Genomic DNA, 12,898 nt, shown 5'->3' on the forward strand with positions numbered 1-12,898 from the left:
TTCAGATATCTAGTTGAGAACTTTTAAGGGCTTGAACTATGATAAAAACTATGTGTGGAAATAGAATTGACAGAGTCTAGCAAGTGATTGATTAATGGGGCCAAAAGAGAGTAGAGAGATAAAGATGACTCTTAAGGTTGCAAACCTAGATGACTAAATGGATGGTAGTGCCATCAAAGGAAATGATGCAGTTTGGAAGATGAATTAGTTTTGGGAGGGGAAGGAATATATTTTGTTATATTTTAGAAATGCTAAATTTGAAACGCCTATAGGTTATGTATAGGATAACTGGGTGCTTCTAGCAGGCAACTGGTAATATTAGAGTGGAGTTCAAGAGAAACATTAGGCTTGGAGATATATGTATGTGTATATATGTATATATATGTGTGCATATACATATATATGTAGATATATATGTTAAAGAGAATTCTATGTTCTCTTTGCATTTACACTTGTGAAAAGGAATCCTTTATTCTCTTTGCCTAGTTGGAGCTAACACTTTGGTTAACAATAACTTAAGTAACTCTACTTAATACCTCACTACATTGTGAAGACAGGATTAACTCTCCTTTGTCTACCTTCTGGTTGAATCAACAAAAGCTTCAACTAGGTAGAGGAGCTTACAAACCACTTAGAGAATTCATACCCTCAGAAACTCAATCAGCCTGGAATCTGTGAACTCTTTTGATGAGAATTCACCCCCCACACCCTCCCAGAAGGTGAGAACTGGTTCCCACAAACATTGCCCCCCGGGGCAGTGCTAGATAATTTGGAAGCTATGATTAGCCCCTGTGAAAAGGGGAAGGAACAAGAAGCCACTATAGAAGGCCCTGAATTTCTGGGGCTAAAAAAAGTTGATTCCAAGAAGGAAGTCTACTTCAAGAAGGAAGTCAGTTTCAAGAAGAAGGTCAGCTCAAAGAAGAAAGTTGGCCTCAAGAGTCACCTTCAGCTTGAGTCATCATTTGGCCTGCCTCTTGGAGGGAACTTGGGTGAGTGGATAGCTGGCTTTCCCTTCCTGTCATTTGGAGAGAGTTTAATTCCTATTGAAGATCAACAAGTCCTGGCTCAGTCAAGTACCAGAGCAATATTTAGTTAGAAAGGTTAATGTCTTCTCTACCCTTTTGTATTTCTCTACTTTCACTCTTTCCACCTCTTTTGTAAATAAAAGCTATTAAAGGTCACTTTTACTTTGAGCAATAATACTTTGAATCAGTGACCACCATTATTGTTTATAATTTTCATATATTCTAGTCAAACCAATAATTTTTAATCCTTACAGTACATATGAAGTCACCTGACCAGATGAACCTATGAAAACTAAGGAGGTGACATCTGATGAGATAGAAACTATGTAGATAAAGGAGAGGTCTGAGAAAAAAACTTTAGGAAATGCCCACACTTAATGGCTAGGAAGAGGAGGAGGATCTAGTAAAGTAGGCTTAAAAGATGCGGGGAGACAGAAAGAAAACCAAGAGGTAGTATCACAGAAATGACAGACATTGTCCAGATGAAAGATGTTTGACAATGTAAGTAGCTATCAAGTGATTGAGACTGATGAAGACTAAAAAATGATCATTTAAAATTTGGCAAATCATTGGGAAACTTGGGAAAAGTTTCATTTGAGTGGTTAGATCAGAAGTCAGATTGCAAGATATTGCGAATGAGGTTCAAAAAGGAAGGAGTGAAGAAATATACGTAATGACAACAAAAATGATAGTAAATAGCATGTATATAGTCATAACTTGATGCCTGGTACTGTGCTAATCACTTTACAATTTTTACCTCATTTTATCCTTACAACAACCCTGTGAGGTAGGTACAATTATCATTCCCATTTTAGAAATAAAGAAACAGAGGCAAATAGATGTTTAAGAGACTTTTCTAAGGGTCACAGAGCTAGCGTTTTCAGTCAAATTTGAACTCATGTCTTCCCAACTCTGTCTTTTGCTTCTCTAGGAATTTGGTTGTAATTAAGGAAATATAGGACAATAACACTAAGGGAATAGTAGACCTAGGGGAAAAGTTTTTAAGGATAAGGGGAGACCTCTAGCTAACGAGAAGGGAGCCAGTGAATAGAAATTAACTTATTTAAACTTTTAAAATTAACAGATTTTTGCATTGGCAAAGAATTGGAATCTCAAGGAATGTCTATCAGGAAATGACTGAACAAGGTTTGGTATATGATTGTAATGGAGTACTATTGCACCATAAGAAATTACAAACAGGACCATCATAAAACAATCTAGAAACACTTATATGAAGTGACTGATAACAAAGTGAAGTGAGCAGAACCAAAAGAAAGTTAATGCATAGGAACAGCAATTGTATGTGATGATCAACTTTGAATAATGTAACTTTGCAAGTTACAACTTTGCAACAATGCAAGGATGCAAAACAACTCCAAGAGATTCATGATGAAAAAAGCTATGCACCACCATATAAGGAACTAATGGAGCCTGAAAGCAAATTGAATCATGCCATTTTCACTTTATCTCCTTCATTAATTTTTTCTTGTATAAGCAATATGTATCTGCTTTTACAACATGACAAACATGGAAATGTAAATATTGCATGATAGCACATGTATAACCTATATCATTATCTGCCATCTTGAGAGAGGGCAGGAAAAGAGAGGGAGAAAGAGAGCATGGATCACAAAATTTTAGAAAACAGTTATTAAAATTTGTACCAGCATGTAAATTTTAAAACAAAAATTTACCCCCCCCCAAAAAAACAAAAATAACAAAAACAGAAAACTTCTTACAAGAACACTTTCTGGATTCTTATATATGTTAGGGGTCTTTCCCCACCTATATAGTTATCTTTTGTGGGTAGGGGAAGGTGTAGGAATACTAGAAATACTATTTATTTTGTACTTTCTAAAATGTGGGCATGGTTTTTTTTCATCTCAGTACAATGTAGACTTCTCACAAGAAGGAGCTCTTAAATTTTTATCATATCTCCACTGCCTTGATTAGGACTTGGTACATAGTTGAACTTAATCATGCTTGATGAATTGAATTAAAGATTAAAGAAAGAGAAGGAATAATCAAGATCCCAGAAGAGACTGAAAGGGATGAGATCAAGAGCACAAGTAAAGAATTTGATAGTGAACCATTAATTACTACTCTTTGCTGGGGCTATGTAGCCAGCTCCTAAACTTTACTATCACCTAGCACATAGCCCCATCTTTTCTTCTACAGTAGTATAAGGAACTTTGTTGATTAATTTTATCAACCAGTAGGGGAGTCTATGAAAAGCTGAGAGAGCTAGAGCGCTCTCCAATTTGTCCACTGCTCCCATCACGATTTGTACTTTTCATTATTTAGAGAAATGGAAGCAGATCTTTTGAAATTATTTTTCTTTCTAACATCTTGAGCTATGTTGTTGATCTTCAGCATATGCACTTCCTTACCACATATGTCTTCTTTGCTTCCTTGAAGATGTGCTATGAAGGTCATCAGAGCAAAATGTAGCTGAAATAGTAGAAATAGATTGGGTTTCTGGCTTAGTCTTTTGCTTTTTGGAGCCTTAGGTAACTTTTCAAGATCTTTTCTACCTGTGCTGCTGCTTCTTCCAAAGCTAGTAAGCTTTGGAAGCTCAAAGAGACAGACAAACCAGAGGCAGAGCAAGGTAGAAGGCTCAATGGGTAGTTGAAAAGATCTGCTGATTGAAACTAATTTTAGGGCCAGATTAATGAAGTATTGTTAGTAAAGCTGAAGGTAACTTACATGAGTGAATTGAAGAATATAATATTATTAAGGCATGGAGCAAATTTAGGTTATTTACAGAAATGAAGCAGCCAAAGGAGAGGGATGAGATCATGTTCTTTAAAAAAGTGAAGAGATGTTATTTATACCCTAAGTGTATAGATTATCGTATGCCCTTAGACCTTTTGTTACACTGTAGAGTAGCTTCTTTCACCATAAAAATACCTGTCTTGCTTATTCCAGCAAATTTGTAAGTTTCCTCAAGGAACTTTCTTATATATTCTCCTCAAAATCAGAGTTATAGAGGCCATCTAATCTAACCTTCATCTAAGCAAAAACACTCTCTAAAACTTCTCCAGTCAATAGTCATTCAGCTTTTACTTGAAGAATCCCAATAAAGTGGAACCAAGTCCCTCTTATAAAAGCCAATGTGAGGGAGCTCTAATTGTTAGGAAGTTTTTCCTTACCCCAAGCCTAAAGGCATTTCTTTGGAATTTTCATCTTTTGATTCTAACTCTGCCCTCTGGAACCAAGAACAGGTCCATTCCATCTGGCATATGATAGCCCTTCAGATATAACCATTCCACACATGTGGCATTAACCCAAAACCCCAAACCAAACTGCCTACCCTCTTCTGGATATTATACCTTCAGTTTATTAGTGTTCTTAAAATGGAACACCCAAAGGTGAGCAAAGTACACCATAGGTGATCTGACCAGAGAAGATGATATTGGTACTGCTAGCATCCTGATCCTGTGAATCACAACTCACTTAATCATCTAGTTTAAGATTACATTTAGCTTTCTTGGCTGGATTATTGACTTTGAAATCTACTAATACCCTCAGATCTTCTTCAAATGCACTGAATCTTCTCTAAGTCTTGCTATCATTTTCTATTCTTTTCTGAACTATTTTAGGCTTCCTACATAGTACATCAACCTCACAGCAGTGGATTTAATAATTTGGATCACTATACAAGTAAATTTTGAATAGAAAAATAGGTGATTATAAGTCTCAAAATGAATATAAAAAGCAGTAATTAAGAATGAAGGAGAAATCAACTCTCAACTATTAAGAAATTAACTTTAAATTTCCGTATTTGTTCAAACCATTAATATTTTGTAGAAGTTTTTCTCAGTGAAAGTTCACCAGACATAAAAATGGACCAACTAATAATTACAACTCGTATATTATAGAAGGTTGCATTTTTTTTAGGAAGACAGAAGCTTCCAGGGAAAGGAAAAATATACATATGGTTAAGCTTTTAAAGAAACTTCCTTCATCTGCCATGAAAATTTCCATTATTTTTCCCCTAAATTCCCTTGTATACACTTAAAATTAGACATAATTTTCATACTTGCTAGTAACCACAAGGGTGCTAGATTAAAACTGAAATGAGATGGGAAAGACAAAATGATACAAGAACTCTGTGTGAAAAGTCAGAAGTTCTATCTAGTTAAGTGTCTTGAACATATCACTTCCCTTCTCTGGGCCCCAGTATTCTCATTTGTAGACTATCTGAAGTCCTTCTCATCTTCTAGATTCATTATTTCTAAAGTATCTTTAGTTAAATAGGCTCGCAAATTACGACATGACATGTGTATGTATATGAACTAATAATCAAATAAAATATCAATTTCATATGTAAAGAAATTAAGATGAGAGTTAAATGCCTTACTAAAGAAGAAAGATTAGAACCCTCAGTTCCTGATACTCTCAGTCAAGAATTGCCTCCTGCTTCCCTGCAAAATGTAATGAGAAGGAGAATTGAAATGTCAGGGTGGTTCAAAGTAGATTAAAAAATGTGTAAGCTATGATAGACTAAAATATTTACAAATAAGGAATTGGATAAGTATATACCACTGTGCTCATTTATGGCAGGCAAGTAAACCATGTGATATGCTTTAAAACAGTAAAATAGCAAATTTCCCCCCCAAAATCTATAATTTTAATCAAAAGTTTGTTTCAGTCATTGAAATTCTGTTATTGCTGCTTACAAACATTAAAGTCAATCAAAACATCAGTAGCTCGCAAGATCAATATTTTTAATATGTTTGCATTGCAGTGCTGCAGATTTTTGGCTAATGGATCGCACCCATATTGATTTCCATGGGAAATGTTAGTCTGATACTGAAATAATTAAAAAAAACAGGAAGGATTATTGGTTTGGAATTTTGAAGGAGATAGAAGTATAAAAATTGGTTATTGACTAAATTGCTTGGGGTGAATGAACCTTGGGCACTTGCAATAAACTTGTAGCACACAGTCATTACTGAATAGTACCTTAGTCCCTTAAACCTAAAATCAATCAATAACCTATTATAACGATGTAAATTGTGGTGAAATAACGTACAAGGCATGTTAGAATAACATTTTATCAAAGCAGATATTCATAAGCATCTGCATGCATGTATTGAAAATGTCTGCTGAAACAGTGACTAATTTTGTTATTGAAATTCATGCTCAAGATAGTTTGCGTACTATTTTTAAAAGAATAAAATGTTGCAAAATAACATTAAAAAGAAGCATACAATTATTCTATGAATAATGATACAAATGTGCACATACTCCAGTATACCAAATGACAGATTCTGCTATTTTGGTTCAGTACAGAAATTACAATTGGTACTCTGTTCTCAAAGCATAGGAATAATGTATGCAAGCACTCAATTAGATCACAAACACATTCCCACAATATGAATCTAAGGCCACATTTCACTTCTCTTGCTTGTTCAGCCTTTGATCAGGGAACTTTTGTTAGAAAAGTTTACTTGCTTTTGTTTTTAAGTTAGTTATAATTGTAGATAATAAGAATTCTATCCAAATAAAAAAAGAATTCTACTTTTCACTCAGCAATATTGATGCTTGACATCCAGATAATTTTCTGAATGTCTCAGAAAAGAAATTGAATTACAGTATTTGTAAGCAAAAATTATATATTTTTGCAATTCCATCTTTGAAAAGTCTTTTTGAAAGCTTCTACTGAGTTCAAGTAGGATTTTTTTCTGAATAGATGGATGTAAAAACTAAAGATGGCAATAAAAAATGATATTTTTGTTGCCTTCTCTCAACTAAAGGGGGGAAAAAACCCATGACTTTTACAAGCTTGTTCAATATATTTTTTGTATCTTGTTTACTTATGTGTAATTTTGCTTGGAGGTACAAAATTGGCCATAACTTCCCTAACCATGTGAGATCATAAAATTCAGCTGGTAACACTGACTGTTGAAGGCATTTAGTATTCCAGTGATTTGGTGTCTGTTTTTGTTGTATTTCTTTTATCCAAATGTAAGTTCTTTTGTTATTCATCACATCCAACATCCCCCCCCAAACTCATCTCCTCAACTCTTGCATTTCTTCTCTATTTTGATTTTTTTTCCACCTGAGCCTAATTTCTCTAACTCATTCTGTAGCTCCCCCTGTCAGTCTGTGATGAACCCAGCCTTCAGAATGATTTATGAGACACCATGCTTCATTGTTATTTAATGTTAGTTGGGTCACCCCTGAAAATAACCACATTATGCAGTAAAAAGTATTTCCATATAAGTTGTATGAATATTTATAAAATTGATGCTAAATCGTTGATGTCTTGCTGCCATGGATACTATTAGAAAAATGGTCATGGACTTGAAACTGATAAGATTCTACTTCCCTAGCAATTTATTTTCATGTTATGATATCTTTTCCTATTGCTTATGTCTTTCTAACAGTTGCAACCCAGTGACACAAGCAGATGGTGTCACTCATCCTCGTCACGTGACTTTTCTCAACAGGTAGGATGAAAAGTCCTCCAAATAGGGGTCCATTTAGAACTTCCATAATTGAGCTGTTGGGGCCTGGTGAAAAAGGGAAGAAAACAATTCATTCATATGACTTCAGCACACCAAATCTGTATTTATAAAGGCTCAGCAACCCACACCCACATGTGCCTCTGACTGATTTCATTTGGGCTCTTCTAGGTCAACAGTACAAATTCTACTTGAGTATACAGAGACTATGAGCTGTTACCATCTGATGGCTGTCTGGTGGCCTGTGGGAAATGATTTGATTTGTGATTTGGTCCAGATTGTAAATGGCATTCCTGTTGGCAACTTCAGAAGAAACAAAATAGTTTTCTTTCTCATTAAGTTAGTCTCCCGAGAGCAAGAGTAACTAAGCCTTCAAAGTAAGACAACTTGGCTACATTTACAGAAATACTGGACATTAGATAATGTGTTTATTCATTTATATAGATCTTCAGCATAAATAAAAAATTTGGTACTATACAAAACAGAAAAAAATGTGTGGTGCCTTTGCTGTGACCAGTAGAAATGGAGAACTAAAGACTCCCAGAGTTTCAATGACACATTTAACAGCCAAAATAAGAAAAGTGCCCCCCAAAAGAAAATAAATGAAGCACCATTTAATTTAAGGTGGATTTATTTATTTATGTCTTGGCCTTGACTTTTTGGTTTCTTTTTTAGCATCAAAAAAATCCGAACTTTAGTAACTCTGAATAAAAATTTTGTTGAAATTAACTGCACATAAAAGTTGAAATTATTTTAATATTGTTAGCTTAAGTTAAAGACTTTAATTCTGCATCTGCCAAGCGAAAGACCACTGAAACCATTATCACCAGTAAACTATAGGAGATGGGAATGAAAAAGATATTTTTCCAGATCTAATAACATAGTTAGTTTGACCGTGTAAAAGTTATATTACCTTTTTAGCCTGTTTCCCCGTTCCACAAAATAAAATAATGCTTTCCATAAACCATTCACAGAGACATTCTAAAAATTTAATGTAAATTATTTTATAAAATAAGTCTAAGCTAAGATTTGTAAAATACTCTTGCCAGGGTTAAAGTATTTTTATAGTAAACTCTTTCAAAGAAATCAGGAGATAACATAATATAGTGTATTAATTGCCACATTTTTTATTACATTTCCTATAAGTAAAATATTTTTGCATATATGGCTCTAATATGTTATAAATCACATATGCCCACTAATTTGTTAATTACATGCATTATGAAACTTGCACAAAATAAATTAAAAATATATAATAAATATGAATTAACATTAACCTAAAGTCAATAACGAACCACTGTAGTTTACTTTTAAGGATAATATCAAGGACTTCTGTGGTAAAAACTTTCTTTGGGGGGTTTTGGTAATGTGGTTTCTGAGGAACTGAGACTGTCACACTTTTAGAAGCAATTAAAAAGTCACATCTCCACAAGGGTAGCTTCCTTGGATCTGAACTGGTGGTCAAGGGGACATTACTATTCCTGAGGCTCTGGGACTTACTTGTTCATCAGTGGCATTTGGTCAATATTTGGTGTTTGTGATGGGCCTCTTCTTCACAAGAGGTGTTCTCCCCAACAATGGGTACAGGAGCCAGCTAGCAATAAGACTAGCAGTCCTGTGGGGTCATGTGGAAGACTACTGGTATAGTGGTTAGAGTGCTGACCTTGGAAACAGGAAAATCTAGGTAGATCTACATTCAATTCTTACCTCTGGGCAAGCCATAAGTGCACTAGGGAACAATCTGAGTTAAGTTGCAAAACAAGTGTCAGTCTGTATTTGTAAGGAAAGTTTCCTCACTGGAAATTACCTATATCAAGGAAATCATAGATTTCGTGACACTTCACCCCAAAAAAAGAAAAGAAAGAAATTGGATATGTGCTTTTCATAAGATACATTGCTAGCTTTCTGGTTCAGTTTTAATTAATAAGAATTTAAACAACTATATTAGAATATGCTTCATTCTGCCATCTTAGTGGGGGTTTTTATTTTAATAAAAAGTTAATTTTTAATGTGTCACAGTTGTGGGTAATTCAGTAGGAAAAAAAGTTATTTCAGTGGCTTCCAGGGAAAACATGGGATGCTGAGGCCTTGAGAAATATTGTCATTCATTAATTAGCTCACTGAATTATTTTTTAAAACTTTTAAAATTATGATTAAAATTTTCTCTTAGAAGGTCCATTATCTTAATTCATCATGAGAATACTAGACAAAGCTGTGCAACATTCAAGAATCCCTTTATGTGAGCAATAAAGAAGAATAGAAGATGAAGTCAACTATAAATGTGCTTTGATAGTTAAATGGATCCAAGGTCTTATTCATGTCCTCCTTCTGATATTGGGTCCTTTTTGTTCATGTCCTTTCATAAATCTTCCTTAGTGAATCTATCCAGTGCATTAGACATCTTCCCTTTCCCTTCAGTGTCTTTCCTAAGAAATGTAATACCACCCACAATGTTATATTGTACCTTATTATCCTTGGTAATGTTACCATATATCTTTTTGTGTTAGCAAATAATTTGAAATGATAAATGCTACATATTACACAACTGAGGTGGAACACAAAAATTCACTGGTCAGATTATCAGGCAGATCAGATGAATCAACTGTTGGACAACAGTTAGGAAGAATGATTAAAAGAGTGGTACTAAAGGAAGAGGACTAGGAATCTGTCCATAGATAAAAGTTCAAGAAAATTGCTAGTAAGAATACAGAAGGACCAGATAATCCACTCACAAGAAGACTAAGGCAGGTGTCCAAAGAGGAGGCAAAGAGTAGAGATCCATCTCCGTAATAGCCAGAAAGTGAATGAAAGTCCAGAGATCTGTTCTTCCATGGAAAGGAGACCGCAAGATGTCAGGACAACAGAACAGAGGGGGGGGAATTATCAGAGCAAAAGGGATACTGGATTTAGAGTTTAAAAGACATGGATTTAAATCAGTCAGGGAGTCCAACATATGATACACCCATACATCAAGAGATCATTAAGATCAAGAATCTAACGCATAGCCTGACTTTCTAATAGAAGTACTAATGTGCTTACTTTATTTATCATTTGACCAATCCTCCTAGCTCCCCAACATGGGTATATTTACCAATTTCTTTGTCAATATAGTATTTCTGCCTGTTGATTTTTTCCTTTAAGCTCCATAAAGACAGGAAGGGAGTAAAACCCTTTTCACCCTATGTAGACTCAATTATTTTGCATGTGATAATGATATTTTTTGGACCAAACTATGATTCCATTGGCATAAGAAAGTGTAAAACTGGAAAGCTCCCATTACCAATACCCATAAACTTATAGTTTTCAATTTATAATCTTAAAGAGTGACTTCAATCCAGGTTTTTCTGTGTCTTAGGCCTTTGCTTCTTCCACCATTTCATGTTCCTGCTCAATATTGAATTAATAATTATGAAACCAATACAAGGAAAGGTAGAAGCAAGAGAAAAAAGTAAAACACTATAGATCCATGTTGGCAAAGGCATGCCATGCATGCCCCAGCATGTGGGATGGGGCTTCCCCATTCCCCTTTCCACCATGTCTGAAGACAATTTTCACATGCTCTGTCCCTCTGCCCAGCAGCTTGATTCAGGGCACTTCCTCCCTCCACTGCTTGGGGTAATGTGGGGGGCTCAAAAGCAGATTGAAGGTGCAGTTTGGGCAGAACATGGGCCACTTTGATAAATGTTGTTAATTTCATTCCCAAGTAATATCTAAAATTAATATCACAATTGTAATGTTACTCATATTAGTCTCAAGTAATATGCAAAAATCTTTCCCAATATTTATATTATCAAGAAAATACTCTCATTTGAATTCTAAGAAAAATCAGACCATATCTTTTTATATGGTGTTCAAATATTAACAGATTTTATTTTTTCAGAAAAAAATCAGTAACTACCATTCAGGAAACTGGGGTATTATTGAACAGTGTCTCTACTGTTGATAATGGAACTCACCAGGTTTTTTACTTTTGTTTTTGGTTCATAGCTTCAAATCTTCTTCCTCCTCTCTTTTTTTAACACAAGGCTAAGCCCATGCAAAGGATTTATCTGCCTATCTGAGCTAACACAGAGGCCACAAGATGCCTGGGAATAGGATGCTCCAAGTAGATGTCTCCTTTTCAAGAATGCTAGTGAATAAGATAGCAATCAGTATATACGATCTGAGTAAAAAAGAGCTTCCCTTAAGCTGCATTTTTTAAACATTAAAAAAAAACGAAGTATAATGTTTGAGTACAGTCCTTTGCACATATTAAACACTGAATAAATGCCTTTTCATTCAATTCATTTTTTCTTTTATTCATGTATAAAAGACCATTACTCAAATAAATTTTCTGCTTATTTTTTAATTTTTAAAATAACAGTTAAACACAAATAATAATAATAAAGCTCTTTGGGATTTATTATTATTAAGTAAGGTATTAATGTATACTGTGCTTGGGGAGATAGGAATGACATAAAAATGCTAGTTTTAAGCAGGAAATAATATATGGTTGATGGTAAAGATAGGAATATAGTGTTTTAGTAAAATAGGAAATAATGAAAAATCTGTATCTTGCATGGAAATAAATATATCAGGCTTTTCATAGGAATACAAAAATAACTGCTTTAGTTTAAGGCACAGTATTCTACAATTTACTAGTTAATTGGCCACTAAGTAGTGTTAAATGTTGGTTAAGTAATGAATGTACACACAGTAAATGTTTTTTTTTTTAACTCTTACCTTCCATCTTAAAATCAATACTGTGTACTACAGAAGAGCAGTAAAGGCTAGGCAATGGGGGTTAAGTGACTTTCCCAGGGTCACACAGCTAAAAAGTATCTGAGGCTAGATATGAACCTGGGACCACCCTTCTCTAGGCCTGGCTTTCAATCCATTCTAGCTGCCCCCACATTAAATATTTAGTAAATTATTCCTCTGTCTATCTAGTCTAACACACACATTCCCTACTTCATCCTCACCTAGTCTTACTCTAATATTTTATAAAGGTACCTAGGGTAACTCTAGGTTCTCAAAAATTGTATGTTAATGGATAGTCAGCTCTGGCAGATTCAAGCTTAAAGCCATAAAATAAATTCCTGGGAGCAAACTGTGTGCTCTCTGAAGACCAACTCAACTAAATGCAGTGAGGAACAACACCATAAGTTTGACACAAAATAATGAATTCTATAGCTATCATTACTCTTGAAAATTTGGAGTATTGGGAACAAAAGAGAAAAGGGGATGAAAACATTTTTAATACATAGGGCATTATCTACTAATACTTTCAGCTTTATTAATTTTCTTTAAGATTCTCGGTCCCACTTGCTAAAGAACAGAAGGATCTAAGGAGCTAGATTTTCTTGATTAATTCTTCATTACTTAGAATGGAATAATCATTATGAAGCTTCTTGTGTAACA

At 34.5% G+C, this 12,898-nt stretch overlaps 1 protein-coding gene across 3 annotated transcripts in view; it reads left to right on the top strand.

Annotated features, from left to right (window-relative positions):
* Window positions 1–12,898, top strand: part of FAM172A (family with sequence similarity 172 member A) — a 466,248-nt gene that overhangs the window by 379,229 nt on the left and 74,121 nt on the right. The window contains exons 9-10 of one of the 3 annotated variants that reach the window (XM_044662812.1): window positions 7,421–7,483; window positions 7,670–7,847. The exons of the other annotated variants lie outside the window; for them this stretch is intronic. Coding sequence (XP_044518747.1) covers window positions 7,421–7,434 — 14 coding nt within the window. The 3' untranslated portion in view covers window positions 7,435–7,483; window positions 7,670–7,847. Of the gene's footprint in view, window positions 1–7,420; window positions 7,484–7,669; window positions 7,848–12,898 lie in introns of those variants that run through there. 3 annotated transcript variants of the gene reach the window in all.

The sequence above is a fragment of the Gracilinanus agilis genome, chromosome 1 (genome assembly GCF_016433145.1).
Source record: "Gracilinanus agilis isolate LMUSP501 chromosome 1, AgileGrace, whole genome shotgun sequence".
Lineage (NCBI taxonomy): Eukaryota > Metazoa > Chordata > Mammalia > Didelphimorphia > Didelphidae > Gracilinanus > Gracilinanus agilis.